This window comes from Nannospalax galili, unplaced genomic scaffold (genome assembly GCF_000622305.1).
Source record: "Nannospalax galili isolate Female #2095 unplaced genomic scaffold, S.galili_v1.0 scaffold548, whole genome shotgun sequence".
Taxonomy (NCBI): domain Eukaryota; kingdom Metazoa; phylum Chordata; class Mammalia; order Rodentia; family Spalacidae; genus Nannospalax; species Nannospalax galili.
Window position 1 is genome coordinate 1439313 of NW_008358999.1, and position 17785 is coordinate 1457097.

The following is a 17785-nucleotide window of genomic DNA, read 5'->3' on the forward strand; positions in this document are numbered from 1 at the left end:
GAGTGGGGTGGGGTGGGGTCCAGTTAGCAGAAGTAGGTCACTGGGGCGTACCTATGTCACAGCCCCTCCCCTCCTCTGCTTCCCAGGTGCAGTGTGCCAAGCTGTTCTGTGGTATCCCTCTGCCTTGATGTTCTGCCTCACCTCAGTACCAAAGCAAGGGAGCCAGCTGACCATGGACTGAAAATCTCTGAGACCAGGAGTCCAGATAAACCTTTCCTCTTTTAAGCTAACTAACACAGTCCATGCAACTCTCTGGAAGCAGCCCAGAGGATTCTGGCCTCCAACTGGGCAAAGCCTGTGGTCTAGTTACAGCTGTCCCTCAGGTGACAATGTTCAGAATTTTATGATCTTCTTGGTAAAAACAACCATTAATAAAAATTAAATCATAGCCGGGCATGGTGGTGCATGCCTTTAATCCCAGCACTCTGGAGGTAGAGGCAGGTGGATCTCTGTGAGACTGAGGTGAGCTTGCTTCATTATTATTATTATTATTATTATTATTATTACTTTGTCTTTTTGAGACAGGGTCTCCCTGTAGCCCCAGCTGTCCTGGAACTCACTATGCAGACCAGGCAGGCTGGCCTTGAACCACAGAGATCTGTCTGCCTCTGCCTCCCGAGTACTGGGGCTAAAGGCCTGTGCCACCACACCTGGCATACTTTGCTATATTTTATATAGTCTTTGAGTTTATTTAGCTCTGTCTGTGTGTTAGAAGTGCTGTTCATAACAAGCTCCTGCCGTTTCCTTCTGCAGGTCATGTGACTTCATAGCTCTAAACTGACCATGGTGGGAGCATCTATCTATACAAGCGAAACCAAGGAGTACAAACCAATGCTTGACTTTTTGTTTTGTTGAATGTCTACATTTAAGAAGGTGATGGAGGGGGCTGGAGAGGTGGCTCATTAGTTAAGAGCACTGGCTGCTCTTGCAGAGGACCTGGGTTTGCCCAGCTCCCACATGGCAGCTAACAACTGTCTGTAACTCCAGTTCCACGGAATCCAACACCCTCTTCTCACCTCCACAGGCACTGGATGACACAAGTACAATTATGCACAGGCAGCAAAACACTTGTATGCATAAAATGAAAATAAAAATGAATAAATTATACACACAAGAAAAACAGAGACCTCCCTGTTAAGAGAGAAGACAATGATGGAAGGCTGAGGAGATGGCTCAGTGGGTAAAGCGCTTGTTGGGCAAGCATGACCTGAGTTCGAATCCTTAGTGCCTATGTAATAGGTGGGTATGGCAGTGTGCACCTGGAACTCTGAAACTGGGGAGCAGGAAGCAGAGACGGGCAGGGCCCAGGGCTCACTTGTCAGTTCGTCTGGGTGAAGTGGTGAGTTCCAGGTTCAGGAAAAAGGTGGAGAGCAAGTGAGGAAGACACCTGACATTGACCTCTGGCCTTCTCCTCCTGCACATGCATGTGTGAGTGCATACGTGCATGTGCGCGCACACAGGTGATGGATGGATTGAAAGTGTCGAATCTGCAGCCACTACAGTGTGAACAGCATGTACTGCGATGAGAACATTCCTTCCAGAATTATCCAGCACAGCAGGTTGTTGATGGACAGGTGAGATCCCCACCCACATCTTCCTGATTTCACTTTCGCCTTTGTAAACATAAGCACAGAGAGCGATATTTAGGTTGCAAAATTCACTTATAACACCAGCTGTCACCATAAGCTGGGTTAGAGTCCCAAGCACTCAGCTAAAACCAGTGGCAACACTGGTTGAGAATCAGTACTCTCTGGAAGTCTCAGTAGTGAGCATGATGTCACTGTGTGGAAAGGGTGGCTTCATGATCTGTCAGTAACTTTTATGCTATCCATGCAAGTTTTACTTTCCCCTAGAGATGCTGGTTAAACATTTACTGAGATTTCTGGCTGGGTCCACCACACCCAGCACCGTGCCTGGCACACACCGATGGTGTCTGGTGATCAACCTGGACTCACACTCAGTAAACAGAATTGTGCAAGCAAAGGACCTTTGGTTGATTCTGGGGCAGGAAAATGTCACACTGAGCCCAGGGCATCCTGCAGCAGCAGAAAATAAGGCAGTGCTCAGAACCAAAACCAAAACAAACAAGAAACCAGTAGCGGCATGTAAGACAGACACAGCCCCCAGCCTAAAAAGAACACCCAAGAACACCTGGGATCAACACTAGGGCAGTTTGGATGCTAGAATAGAGGAGAAAGTAGGGCCTGGAGAGATGGCTCAGGCAGTAAAATGCTTGCTGCACAAACATGAGGAACTGAGTTCTGTCCCCTGTACCTGTGTGAAAATGCTGGGCATAGTGGCTTGCACTTGTAATTCCAGTGTTGGGGGGTGCTGGGGTTCACTGGCTAGCTATCCTAGTACACTCAACGAGCTCCAGGCCCCTGAGAGGCCCTGCCTCAAAATAAAGTTTATGGTATTCCTTAGGAGCAAAAGGTTGTCCTCTGGCTTACACACACACACACACACACACACACACACACACACACACCAGAATAAGTGACCAAGTAGCCAATTATAACTCAAAGTATAAAATAAATAGACATAAGTCTACCCTGATGGATGAGGAGGGGGCAAGGGGAAGGTGGAGAGGAAGCCATCTTCCTTTGCAATGGAACTCGGCCCAGGTGGTGGAAGCCCACCCCCAGTGTGTCTGAACCATCCAGGGGGCTGCTTCCAAAGACCAGAGTACTGAAAGGGGAAAAAAGCAGTAAGAGTGACTTTGTTGTGGAGAAACCTGGCATCTAACCCAGCGAGAAGGTAACCGCTCTGGGAGCCATGTGGATTGCGGGTGCCCTGAGACAGTGGGTAACAAGGACATTTCACCCTGGTCAGTCAGGGCTTTCTGAAAGCTTTGACCTAGTCTAATCAGAGGAAGGCATCCAGTGAATTCAGAATGGGGGACATTTTCCAGGACACCAGGACGGAGACTCAGGACTGTCGAAGAGACAGAAAATGTTACATATAAGGAGGCATGGTGGCTGAGCGCAGCAAGAAAATCCAGTGCTCTTAACAATCTCTCCAGCCCCATACCTTTGTATTTTCTGAGACAAAGTCTCATTGGCCTGGGGCTCACATAATAGGCTAGGCTGGCTAGCGAGCCCCAGGAGCCTCCTTTATCTGCCCTCCCTAGACCTGGGATTAATCAAAGGGGAGTCCTTCAGGAGCCCTGAGGTCTTCTCTCAGGGCCTGTTCCTCTTGATTTTACTTGCAACAACAGAAGTGTAATAACCGGAAAGACATGAAGGGGTGGCACAGGGTGGGGTACAAAGGGGCACCCCAGTATGTGCTTCCCAGCAAAGAGGAAAGCCGGCTGCCCAGCAGGCTGGAGACCCAAAGCACAGACTCTGTAGCTAGGCCAGCAAAAGGTGCTGTTTGGTCCCCTTGCAAACAGTCTTCCCTGGGTGTGTCCCATAATTCCAAATGAGGTGATCATTTCTTTTTAAAAAATATTTTATTATTTTTAGTTTATGTGTATGAGTGTATTGCCTGCATGTGGGTAGGTGCACCCATGTCGGGCAATGTCCATGGAGGTCAGAAGAGGGTGTCAGATTCCCCGGAACTGGACTTACAGATGGTTGTCAGCTACCACGTAGGTGCTGGGAATCGAACTGGAGTCCTCTGCAAGAGCAGCCAGTGCTCTTCACTGCTGAGCCAACTCTCCAGCCCCACGAGGTGATAATTTCTAAGCCCCATCCTCAAACATTCTGGATTTTCAATTTGAGAAATCGAGATTATTCATTGTAAAACCCAGACGTGACAAACGATTTGTGATCTTGAAACTTTAGCCTAAGGAAGGGATGCCTTTGAACTTGCTCATTCCAGAAGGCTGGTCTTTTGGCGCATCTGGCTCCTCCTGTTTTGCCGCTTTTGTAAATCATCTGGTTGAAGCTTCTCTCTTCCCTTTCAAGTACCAATTCCCTTCCTGCTCAGTCCATTAGATGAGAAAGATTGAAAACATTTAAATGAAAATAATACCTAGATTTTTGCAAATGACCTTTCTACCCCAGACTTGGCTTCCTTGAGCTCAGTCTTGCCAGACTGAATGAATGAGGAAATGTCTGTTACTAGAAAATCAAAGCAGTTTAGTGAGCCTGGGACTGCAAGAAGCCACAGGCTGATCTCCAGAGCTCGGTTCCTTCCATCTGGTCCCCCAGCTCCAGCCCTGATGTCCTCTGTTTGGTCCATAGACAGAGCCACACCTTGCCTGGGGCTTTCTGTTGCCCCAGGTCCTCCCTCTGCATCAGAGATCAATAGCCGAAATCAGGTGAGGAGAGCGAGCTTAATTTGACACTAGCGGGACTGGAGGACAAAGCCTGTTCTGCTCTCTCTCTACCTCCAGCTCCTGTCACTCACCCTGCTGTAGAAGCCACAGCCTTCTAGAGGGGTGCTTATTTAAAGTCCCATGAAGATGGGAAGGAAGTGCCACATTTCTGGGGTGGCTGTTGGGCCTGCTTTGGGAGCTTCTTACCAGGCATCCTGCTTCCTTCCAGCATCCTGGCTCTTGCCTCTCAGGGGTCGGGGTGGGGGCTTTTCCTGCCTGGGAGGCTCAGCTCAGGCAAAAAAGCGCCTTAAATGGCAGCTTCTGTTTTTTTTCCCTTTGTCCTTCTGGGGAGACACTGAGAGGCAACTTGATTTATTTGTAGTGCAACAGAGATGCTTCCCTCTTAATTCTGTGTGTGTATGTGTGTGTGGTGTATGCATGGGTATGTTACATTTTTTGTGTGTGTATGGTATGTATGCATGTGTGTGCATCTTTGCATGTATGTGGGCATACGTATTTGCGAGCACACATGCATGTGGAGGCCAGAAGGCAATGTCAGGTGTGTTTTTAATTACTTTCTGTCTTATATCTGCCTTGTTCATAGGCCTTCTCCTGGGGGGTAGAGCTCAGTCCCCTCAGCCCCAGAATTACCTGGACTCGGAATTGAGAGAGAAGGAGCTGGGAAGACGGCGGTCCGGTGGGTAAAGTGAACGTCACATGCCTGAGGCCCTGAGTTTGCTCTTTTATGTTTTTTTCAGTTTTTCATATTCTTATGGTGTAGCTGTATGTATGTGTATGCATGTCGGCAAGTGTATGGGCATACCAGCTTGTGGTGGTTTGGATGGGAATTGTTCCCTACAGGCTCACGTATTTGAATACTTGGTCCCACCCCCTGCTGGTGGTGCTATTGTGGAGATTTAGGAGGTATAGCCTTGCTGGAGGAAGCGGGTCACTGGGGGTGGGCTTCTGCTTGGTGTTTCCTGTTCCAGACGTGCATCTCAGCTCCCGCTGCTTGCTGCCATGCCTTTCTGCTGTCATGGACTCTCATCCCTCTAGAACCATAAACCAAAATAAACTCTTCCTTCCATAAGTCGCCTTGGTCATGATGTTTTATCATGGCAACAGAAAAGCAACTAATACTGTGTTTGGAGGCACATGTGCATGTGTGCACATGCATGTAGAAGCCTGAGGTTAATGTCAAGAATCATGCCTGATTGCTCTCCCACCTTATTCAAGTAGGGGGCGTCTGTTAGTCAAACCCAGAGCTCGCCCATATGGCTAGTCTCCCTAGACAGTGTACTCTGGCGATCCCCGCTCTCTGTCTTTGGAGACTGGAGTTCAGGTGGGCCACTGCACTCACCTGGCATTTATGTGGATTGTGGGGATCCAAACTCTAATCCTCACACTTACTCACCGCTGAGCTGTCTCCCCAGCCCTGAGGAGCTGAGTTTGATGCCCAGCACTCACATAAAAAAGCCAAATGTGGTGAGAACACCTATCTATAACCCCAGCACTGGGGTAGAGGGGCAGAAACAGGATCTCTGGGGCTTGGCCAATCAGAGCTTCCACATCTCTGGCCCTGACGGTTGCAGACAGGGCCAGGCACAGGACCAAAGACAAGTGATAAAGTAACAGGATCTTTTTTAAAAAAACTGTTGGGTGGGGGCTGGGGCCACTGGTGGAGACCTCACACCAGGTGAGCCCAGTGCAGAATCTGCCCAAGATTATGATGGAAGCTGATGAATTTGGAAGAGAGATTTCTGAGTGGCCTTTGAACACCTGGATCCGGTCAGGCGTGAAGCAGACGCTAAGGCTTCTGGCTTTCCGGTTATGTGGTTTTGTTTGTTTTTGTTCAGGCTAGTTTGAGTTGGGTTTCTGACACTCACTAACAATAAAATTTCCTGGGTATAACCTCATTGAGACTTTAGCATAAGAATGACTGTATGTTCAGAAAAAAAGGGCTAAACAGGTTCTGACAGGCTCAGACAGACCCACCAGGCTGTAATCATCTACGAAACTTAAAAGTAAAATAGTTGTCTAGAAAAGAAGTGAGTTAAGACAAAGGAACCGATCAGAAGACCCATAACAAAAGGCTTCTCTAGCTACGGCTAACTTCAGAGCACGAGCCCCTCTTCTACTGATAGCAAGCTCAGAGCACGAACCCCACTTTTCTGCTTCAGAAGTTATACCAGGGAAACATTCCAAAGTTTTCAAAGAAAACTTTCAGTTGAAGGAACAGCTAATTTTTATAATCTATACCTGATGCATACATTCAAATTAATGACCCGGTATATTTACCAGGTATATCGGTGGAGTTACATTATGGCTGTGTATGCAAATGCACACTTATGCATATGTATTGTTAGAGTGCAGGTCTGCCAAAGACCCGCTCCTACTGCAATAAGGCCTCACAAGACAGGCCATGAGGGCCCCCTTGCAAAACAGGAACTGGCCAGGGGGCTGCATTTAGAGCTGTCTCAGCACAAAGCTGTTCCCCAGATAATTTTAGAAGATAAACAGGCCCCTGCACCCCAGATCCACTGATGTAAGAGCTGTCTCAGTGCAAGTTGCTTCCCCTGCAACTGTAAAGATTATTTGGCCACCTGCCACATTCCCCAACCCCCTATAAGAACTTCCTCAGCAGTCAGCAGGTGGCTGGTTGATTTCTCTCCCTAGCTGAGCTGCCAGCTACCAGCAATCCTAAGAAATAAACTTAGCTTTGCCAGAGTCCTCCTGTGTTTTCTGTGACTATCTCCTGCCCAGCTTTAATCTATGGCACCGAAACCCAGGAAGAGGAATGACTTGGTTATATATGACCCGGTTCCTTCTTACTGAACCATGCTGGTAACTATACAGTCCTGAAACTGGCTTGCCTATGCCGGCTCCCACCACTCACCACATCAGGCCTGAGATTATGAGTCCATCTGCATTCCTCACCCACTGACAGAGTTTGGTAAGTGCTCTCCCACAGAGCTGTGGATCTCTGCATTCTCTCTCTCTCTCTCTCTCTCTCTCTCTCTCTCTCTCTCCTCTCCCCCCCCCACCTCCCTCTCCTCTCCTCTCTCCACTAAGACTTAGATGGCTCAGGAGCTCCTGGAGCTTCCCACTGCGCCCAATGGGACTCCTCCTTCTCCCTTCCTTTGCCAAGAGCTTGGAAGGCTGTGTGCCCCATGGTTCTCCCTGTCTTTGTCCTTTTCCAGTGTCCTTCTTCCTCACTTTGCTCAGGATGATTTCTGAAACCGTCCTATCCAATTTTAGGTCTCCTTTGCTTCCATCCTTTTCTCTAGACTGTCTCTCCCCCACCCTCTAACTAGTTATGGATTCCCTGCACAGGAAAAATGCTCTGGATCCCTCTCCTCTCTTCCCTTCCAGTAACCCTTGTCCTGCTTCTGAACCCAGCTACAAATGTTTAAATCTCTGTAAGTCTACCTGCTTTTCTAAATTTTTCAGAGAAAAATTTCTTCTTTATATCCTTATTTAAACATGCTTTCCTTCATGCCTTAGGCTGCCCAGCATCTTGTACTTTAATTTTCTTTAAAGCTTTCCATTCTCCATCACGTATCTGACCTCCATGCAGGCTCTAAAGCTACATTGCATCATGGCTATGTCCTAGCGCTTCTGTTTTGGTAAATTCTTCTGTAAGTGAAAAATATAAAACCTTTAGGGGACACTCTTTCTCCCTATACCATTTTAGTGACCACTAAGGACCCCCAAATCCTAATAACTTATTTATTTCCTGGTCATATGGAATCTTTTACAGGTGCTCTGAATTGAGCAGGTAAACTTTATTTATTTTACTATCTTGCCCCAGGTTATTCAAGGCTACAAACTGCAGATGTTCAATCACAAGTCCTAATCCTTTTGGAATTTTTGTTTTGGCTTTCATCTTGGATTCTTGATCAGATCATTAAAAAAAAAAAACCCCAACAGAGTTGAACAGTTTCTATTATCTTATAACAAGGTCAATACATTTTTATATCAGACTAAAGAAGTAAAGCCACATGGGAGTTTAAATTTTAACATTATTTTAACCTGTTTCTAAATGGGATTATTTTCAGTACTATTTGAATTTTATTTATTCTTAACCTAAAGTGTTAACGTTTCCTTTTTGTCTTTCCTGTCTCCTCTGATTTAAGTTAGGCTAATAACTTATAACTTTGCTGGGTTTCATATGTAAAGGTACCTCCCTCTGTAAAAAACATTAAATATTAGTTTTCTCTTTCAAAACCTGTAAAACTTGGGATTTGGTTTTGACAAGAAATTCTAATCTTTTAATTCCACCATGCCTTGTAAGAATTGTGTTCAAGAAAAGGCCCTGATGCATTCTGAACCTGATGGTCTAGAACAGCTGAGCTCTTCTCTCTTTAAGCTGATTCCTTTAAACATCTTTATATAAAAGTAAAATCTGCCTTGCCAAGTTACTTTGCTTTGTCTATGTGTTTCTTGTGAGGTATTGATAGGGTTCTTAAGTAGTTATTTGGCTCTTAAAAGGAAAAAGATGCTACTTCAAATCTATGTGACAAACAACCTTTTCTTTTATACCACTAAGTCTTTCAAATATTAAAGAACCAGAGATACAAGCTTTCTGTCTTCTGCTGTTTGGCGCACCTAGAGTTCATGTGATTGTGCTATGTGTGTCTGTGATAACTGTTTTCATGTATTGTTTCTGTCAAAACAATTTTTGAACTGTAGCCACTTTAGCTCTTTTTCCTTTCTCATTGTTTTATTATGCACAAAAATTATTGGTTTGGGGGCTGGAGAGATGGCTCAGTGGTTAAAAACACTGACTGTTCTTGCTGGGTTCGAATCCCAGCACCCACATGGCAGCTAACAACTGTCCGTAACTCCAGTCCCAGGGGATCCGACAGCCTCTTCTGACCTCCGAGGGCATTGCACGACATGGGTGCACTTACCTATGTGCAGGCAATACACACATAGATATAAAATAAAAATAATAAATAAAATAAAATTATTGCTTTTATTTTTGGCATGCCTAATCAAAATACAGGTGTACAAATTTGTAAATATTTTGGTGATACATTCAAAGGCCTTATAAATGGGCACCCTAATTATTTTAAAAACTTAAAAAAATTATTTTTTTATTTTTTTATTTTATGTGTATGCGTGTATTGCCTGCAGAGGTTGGTAAACTCAGAGCGAGGAATGCAGCAAATACTTCTGACTTTGCTGCTGGTTCAGGAGAGCAAACAGGCAGCACCAACATGAACGGCAGGGCCGTTCTCCTAAAAAACTGTATCTACAAATACAGATGCTGGCCTCTATTTGGCCCAGTGTAAGAGACAAAATACCAGTCCATTTTCTTTCCTTCCTTTTTTTTTTACCCCTGTAGCCCAAGTTGGCCTGGGACTCACTAGGTAGACCAGGTTGGTCTTGCTGTCACAGAGATCTGCCTGCTTCTGTCTCCTGAGTGTTGAGATCAAAGCTGTGCACCACCATGCCCCCAGCCGAATGGTCCAGTTTCAAAGAGTGCCTTGGGCCAACTTAGTTCCAAACACTAACCCAAACTCTGTAGTCTACCTACCTTCCTCCACCCAAACAGGGGTGGTGAATGACCGTAAGGAAACAGGGTTTTCCAGACAGCTGGGAAGTTACTCATATGAACTTACGACAGTGGTGACAGCATGCACAAGTCCCATGCAAGCTCAAACTAGACACTCCCTCAGCATAGAAGGGAGATGGGCAAGACGCTCCAGGGTCCAATGGAGGACACTGGGAGGAGAGTTGGTTTTCTTTGAGGGAGTGATAGGTTGGCTAGGCTCCAGGGGATGGACTCATACCAAGGGACATTTGGGGACAACTCGACTTGAGATAGGCCTTAAAATACATGAGAGAATGCATAAAAACTGGAAAGGGGCTTTGAGGGGTGCAGTTAGGGGAGGGAGATCTAAATACGATCAAGATGCATTGTATGAAATTCACAAAAATCAATTAAAATCATTAACATTAATAAATAGGATAAAAATATATAAACACACCGAAAAAAAGTACAGAACTTAGTCTTAAGCAACTCTTGGGACCAACCTCTTCCTCTGGCCCTTACCACCTGACAAGTAACTAATATGTTACTTTCTGAGCCTCAAGAAACAGCTTTACCTGGGGGGGATTCTCGATGACCAGCTCGTAGGTCAACCCCATCGACCCGAACCTCAGGATGTCTCCCGGGATCAGCCTCACAGCCACGTTCTGAATGTGGCACTCGTTGACAAATGTGCCATTGCTGGAGTTGAAGTCCTGAAGGATGAAGCTTCCCTCGGCCTCGTCAAATTCAATGAGCGCGTGGTGGTTGTCAGTGTCTGTGGACTGAAACAGAGGACAGTCGTGACTATGGGGACGAAGATGGCACAGCCTCCAATACTTAGTGATCACTGACTGTGATCAGTGAATGGGTGAAGTGTTCTCTGAAATGCCTTTCTGGGTGCTCTCCAGGGTCCTCCTGTCTGTCTGTCTGTCTGTCTACATATCTATCTATCTATCTATATATATATATATACACACACACATATATATATATATGTATCGGTGTGTTTTGTGTGTATTTATACGTGTGAGGGTGCACGTGTGTGTGCATGCACATATATGCATGTGCATGTGGAAGCCAGAGGTCAACCTCAGGTGTCATTTCTCAGGTGCCGTCCACCTTGTTTTTTTAGACAGGGTCTCTCATTGGCCTGGAACTTGCCAGTTTGGCTAGGCTGGGGGGGCTCCAGGGATCCCCCTCAGCTAATCTTCCCTGGAAGTATCCTCACAGACACACCTTCAAAAGGCATGCCTCCCAGGGGGTTCTACAGCCCACCAAGTTGACAATCAAGGTTAACCATCACACGGAGCTGGAGAAATGACTCCAATTAAGAACACTGTTCTTACAGAAAACCTGGGTTCGAATCCCAGCACCCACATGGCAGCTAACAACTGTCCATAACTCCAGTTCTAGGGGATCCAACAGCCTAGCGCACTTACCTACATGCAGGCATAACTCTCATACACACAAAAATAAAAATAATAAATAAAATATTTTAAAAAAGAACTGTTCTTCCAGAGGACCTGGGTTTGATTCCCAGCACCCACATGGCAGCTAACAACCATCTGTAACTCCAGTTCCAGGGGATCCTATGCCCTCTTCTGACCTCCATGGCATTGCACAACACAACATGGGTGCACTTACATACAAGCAGGCAATACACTTATACACATAAAATAAAAATAATAAATAAAGTAATATTTTTAAACAGTGACCATTGAAATGAGGGATGAGGAAGAGAGAAAGTCCCCTCAAGATGGAGCTGACTATCAGAGTGAATACTGCTTGGGGCAGAGCTGCCTGAGAATGCGACTTCTAATTTATTTGATTTTTTACTGTGTGTTTGTGTGTATGTGTTTATGCACATTTTCTCCTTTATCTCCATCCTCTCTGCCCTGCACTGCATGGCTCCTACAACGTAGTCCTAGCGGAACCCTGAAACTGCCCAGTGTGGGGCAGAATGGGGCTGGGGAGTGGGCGTCAGCACTCCACCCTATAACCCTGTCTTAGTTTGTTTCTTCATTGCTGTGACAAAACACTCTGACCACTACCAACTTGGGGAGGAAAGGGTTTATTTGTCTTACATCTCCCAGGTCGCAGTTCATCAGGGAGCCCAAGGTAGGAACCCAGGGCAGGAGCCTGGAGGCAGGAGCTGGAACACAGGCCATGGAGGAACTCTGCTTACTGGCTTGCTCCTGTGGCCCCTGCTCAATCTGCTTTCTTATGCAACACAGGCCCACCTGCCCAGGGGTGGCACCACCCACAGTGGGCTGGGCCCTCCCACATCACTCATCAAGAAGATGCCCCTCAGTCATAGCCACAGGCCAGTCCAATAGAGGCAATTCCCCGATTGAGGCTCCCTCAACCCAGGTGTGTCAAGTTGACACTAAAGCTATCCAGCACAAACCCTCTCTTCTGTCCATCATGACAAAGTTGATCAACACAGAACATGAAAAGTTGGAGGCGGCTCACACGGGAGCTCCGGAATCAGAAGTTAAATACCGTCAAACAATATTATACAAAAATCATAAAAATTCAATAAAAAATTAAAAGAAGTCCAGGTGACAGGAACGATGGCTCTCACAGAGTCCTCAAACCCTCTCCCTGGGGACCCTCACTTGGATCTGGGAGCAGAGAAATGGTCGCTACCTGGACCACTGCATCTCAGGCTAGGGCCCGGAGTTTAACTAGCACACGCTTGTGGAAAACTCATCAGCCACTGGGTGGGGACATTTCTTCAGCTGAAAAGAACTGAGACCTTTCTCTTTGGAGCTTAACAGTTACATCTGCTGGGCAGTGATCCTGTCAGCCCAACTATTCAGGAGGCAGGAGGATCCCTTGAGTCCAGGTGTTTAAGACCAACCTGGACAACTTAATGAGACCTGCTCAAAAACAAAGGACCCGGGGAGATGGATCGGTTGATAATGTGCTTGTCCTGCAAGCTTGAGGGCCTGACTTCTGATCCCCAGCACCATGTGAAAGCCAATCATGGCAGCATGAGTCTGTAACCCCAGCTCTGGAAGGACAGCAGGATGGGATGAAGGCAGGAGGATCCCAGGAATTCACTAGCTGCAGGTTCAGTGAGAAACTCTGTCTCAGAAAACAAGGTAGAGGCTAGAGAGGCATCTCAGAGGTTAAGAGTGCTTGCTGCTCTTGCAAGAGGATGACAGTTTGATTCCCAACCCCATATAGGGTGACTTGCAACCTCCTGTCACTCCAGCTCCAGGGGATCTGACACATTTTCCTGGCCTCTGTGGAAAACACATTTGGTGCAAATACTGGAATTCAGATACATATAAATAGAAATAAAATAAAGAGAGCTACTGAGGAGGATAGCCAACGTTCACCTCTGGTCTCCACGCACACACATGCATACATGTACACACACATGAACACACACACACACAGAGAGAAACAGTCGGTAGCCACTTTCAGTATCAAACTGTGCAAATTTCATCTCACAGGGTTTAGCCCTGAACTCAGCAAAGCTCTCACTTCTAGAATTGCTGGTTTTCTTTCAGACTTTGGACTCACTACATGTTCTCACACCCTGGGGCCGAGTCCTTCTCTCCCACCCTACAAACATGGATAGTCAGCCCCTCCCTGATCATCTTTACATGCCATGCGACTCTATGCACATCCGTGAGAACCCGAGGCCTACATCTGCCCCCTGCTTGCAAGGACTGTGTGTGATTCTGCCCCTCTTCTGCTTAGGTGATCACCAAGGAAATGTTTATGGAGACCAAGCTGGCTAAGGTGAGTTCCCTGCTGCCTCAGGGAACCAAACTGCATAGGAGGCAGAGAAAAGTCTGGAAGGTGAACCCTGCAGAGATCCGCCTTGGTTGTCCCAATACAATGTTAGGCTTACCAAAGAATATAAATCTTCCACAGTGGGGTTCCCTGTTCTTTGAAATTTACCCAGGCAGCTGAAACAATCTTTTATGTCTTTATTGTAAGATTTTAAAAATTTTAACTTACTTATTTTGTATGTGTGTCTGTGTATGGGTGCACAAGTCACGGCACCTACGTATGGAAGTCAGAGGCCAACTTAGTGGGAGCTGGTTCTCTCCTTTCACATGTGGGTTCCAGGATCAAGCTCAGATCATCAAGCTTGGCAGCAAGTGCCTTTACCCACTGAGCCATCTCATCGGCTTAATTGATCCTTTAAAAAATTGTTATTTATTTGCTAAGTTTAACTGCTGGGTAAGCTCAAAGCCTTAAAATTTATGTATTTTTATTTTACTTGTATGAGTGTTTTACCTGCATATATGTAAGTGCACCATGCCCCACTGAGGTCAGAGGAGGGCGTCAAATCCCCCTGAAACTGGAGTTATCAATGATTATTAGCTGCCTGGAGGGTTGCTGGGAACCAAACCTGGATCCTCTGCAAGGGCAGCCAGTGTTCTTAACCACTGAGCCATCTCTCCAGCCCCTCAGGCTTTTTTAAAAAATTAGGTTTCTGAATATTTTTAGCAGAATAACTTTTTAAGGATTTATTTTTATTTGTGTGTGTGTGTGTGTGTGTGTGTCTGTGTGTCTGTGTGTCTGTGTGTGTATGCCTGAGGAGGCCAGAAGTTGGATCCCCTGGAGCTGGAGGTACAGATGATTGTGAGCTGCCTGACATGGGGCCTGGGAACTGAACTCAGGTCCCTGTAAGAGCAGTACATATTCTTAACTACTGAGCCATCTCTCCAGGCCTGGTGACTTCCATGTTGAACTAAGGCTAAGGATAGTAGTCAATTATTTTTATATCATAAATACAACTCAATTTCTGTCCACCTAATAGCTGTTCTCATTAGTTCCCTTTCCAAGTAGATTTTGGTATCTGTAGGTGCCCCCTTCAACCCTCAGTGTCTCTCAGAATTTCTCTCAGCCTCATTTTATGAAAGCTTAAGAATAATCGTGGTATTATTTACTTAGCACTGTGTGCTGGTGCCTGGGATGAATTTTCTCATTTAATCCTTACAACTGCCCTGAAAGGTAAGAGGTTTACAGACGGGAAGATGAGTTCATAAAAGCACATTGCTTAAACATACACAGCTAGGAAATGGCCTAAAGAGATTCAAGCCCAGATCTGTTTCTTCTCAAAGCTTTTGTCTTTAAAACTACTATGATTTTCTAGTCTCACAGTTTGATTTGAAAAAAGAGATCCCTGGGGCTGTCGAGATGATTCATCAGGTAAAAACACTTGCTGTGCAAACCTAGAGACCCGGGTTCAAGTCCCTGAACCCACATAAAGGTAGGAGAGAACCTACTCCATACATTTGTCCTCTGACCTCCACATGTGCACTGTAGTATACGTGTTGCTCCCCCACATACACATTATACAAACACACACACACACACACACACACACACACACACACACACACACAAACGTGTATGTATATAGATGATATATAGATAAATAGATGGTAGATGATTGATAGATATAAATAAAATAAAATAGATCCTTGTTTCTATCTTGGCCAACAGTAAGGAAAATTACCTAAAGCCTATCTCTTAATATGATGAGAAGAAACAGTAATTATTTCCTCTTTGTCGTTCCCTCTTTAGGAGTAGGTTTTTTTGTGTCCTTGTAAGAAGAGGAAACCACGTCATGGATGAAACCACGGCTAGGACTGGCATGATGGTTCATTCTGATGGTCGACTTGATTAGATGGAGGGAACCAGCCTTGGGGATTGGTAAAGCACAGCTCTGAGGACACCTGTGATGGCGTTTCCACAGAGAAAATGAGACCCCGAGGACTCTGATTCAATGAGCGGATTCATAACTGAGAGAATTATTGGGGGTGGTGGCAAGTAGGAGCTGAGACCTAGCCGGAGGAGGTAGGTCATAGGGGCGTGTCCTTGGGGGTCATGTCCTGCCCTGGCATCCTCTGTACTCCCTCTGTCTGTTTCCTGTCTGCTCTGAGGTTAGACACTGCTCAACTACACGTTCAGGTCCCCATGCTGTTCTGACCAAGCACATAGGTCAACCTATCATGGACTAAACCTTCACAGAGTGTGAGCCAAAATAAATTCTTCCTCAGTGAAGTTGTTTCCGTCAGGTAGTGTGTGTCAGAGAGATGAGAAAATGACTAGTGCAGGAGATAGGATGGTTTATGTTTCAATTGTTGAATTTATAATAAACATTCTCAAAAGACTAAAAGGGGAAGTTTTCAATTTGGTAAATTTCCCAAAACCCTATAGTTAACATGATACATAGTCAGAACACTGAACACCTTCCCTCTGAAATCAGAAGCAAGGCAAACAGGAAGAATCGTGTTGCTCTCATAACTTTTTCTCAACAGCAGACTAGGAATCCTGGCCCATAGAATAGCACAAGAAAAGGAAATTAAAGGCACACAGATCAAAAAGGGAGATAGAAAACTGTTCCTACTTACCAGTGACATATGAAGTTCCAAATATTAAAAAACAAGTTTCTAGAAATTCTGTCAAGGTTGTAAATTCCCATGTCAGCATACTAAGAACTGTATTTAAAAATATATTTTATTTATTATTTTTATTTTATGTGTATGAGTGTATTGCCTGTGTGTAGGTAAGTGCATCCCTGTTGTGCAATACCCACGAAGGACAGAAGAGGCTGTGGATCCCCTGGAACTGGAGTTACAGACAGTTGTTAGCTACCATGTGGGTGCTGGGATTCAAACCTGGGTCTTCTGCAAGAACAGTCAGTGTTCTTAACTGCTGCACTATCTCTCCAGCCCCCAAACAGCTGTATTTTTATACACTGCCAATGAACAGCAGATACCGGAATTGAAAGTCCAGTGCTGTTTATTATCACTAATGAAAGAAAGAAAAGCTTAAATACAAATCTAACAAAATGTGTGCAAAACTTCAATGTTGAAAGTACAAAACACTCATTTAAAAATGCAAAGAAGACCTACATGCACAGAAAATACCATGTGCACAGTGTAAGCACAACACAGGGAAACACCAGTCATTCCCACATTGATATATAAGCACCAGCCCAATTTCTAACACAATCTCAGCAAAACACTTTATAGACATGAACAGGGTTACCCTAAATTTTATACAGAAATTTGTATTGGTTAGTTGTAAATGTCAATGTGTGGACTGGAGAGATGCTCAGTGGTTAAGAGCACTAGCTACTCTTGCAAAGGACCTGGGTTCAATCCCCGGCACCCATGTGGCTAACAACCATTGTAACTCCAGTTCCCAGGGATCTCATTCCTTCTTCTGGCCTCTGGGGGCACTGCATGCGTGCATTGCACTTATATACATGCAGGAAAAACACTCATACACATAAAATAAAAATAAATAAATAAATAAAAATTTAAAAGTTGGAGCCTATGAAACCTGGAGAAGACACAACATTCTGTGATAGTAATGCAGCCACAGATAGATAGGCACAGCCACTCAAACTGCTCTCTTTCTCTTCTCTTGTAAAAGCCTACACTCTACCGTCCTAAGAGCTGGGAACACCTAGGAAGAGAGCCCACGACATCTATACACTCATCCCCACCCCCATTGCAGAGCCCGACATACATTCAGCATCTAACAGTACAAAGCCACATTTCCATTCAGAGGTAGAAGAATAAATGAAAAGGGATCTCCATCAAGCTCCTGGAAAGTGAGCCCTAAATGATGACTCTTACCCCTTACTCTTGGGGTAAGAGTTCAAGGGAGCCCCAGACCCTGAACTCATTGCAGGAATATCCAATCACCCATGGGACCCAGAGGTGTTTGGAATGAAACCAGCAAGTCCCTGCCATCTACCAATAGCCAGGCTAATGGTGCCTTCTTCCCAGGCGATAAAATTTCACAACAAATAAATAAAACCATTAGATATCTTTAAGCTAAAGATGGAGGATGGAGCTGGGCGTGGTGGCGCACGCCTTTAATCCCAGCACTCTGGAGGCAGAGGCAGGCGGATCTCTCTGAGTTCAAAGCCAGCCTGGTCTACACAGTGAGTTCCAGGACAGCTGGGGCTACAGAGAGACCCTGTCTCAAAAAGACCA

At 45.4% G+C, this 17785-nt stretch overlaps 1 protein-coding gene across 1 annotated transcript in view; it reads right to left on the bottom strand.

Annotated features, from left to right (window-relative positions):
- Window positions 1-17785, bottom strand: part of Fhad1 (forkhead associated phosphopeptide binding domain 1) — a 160421-nt gene that overhangs the window by 137480 nt on the left and 5156 nt on the right. Inside the window, exon 3 of the mRNA XM_008822681.1 lies at window positions 10376-10582. Coding sequence (XP_008820903.1) covers window positions 10376-10582 — 207 coding nt within the window. The remainder of the gene's footprint in view (window positions 1-10375; window positions 10583-17785) is intronic.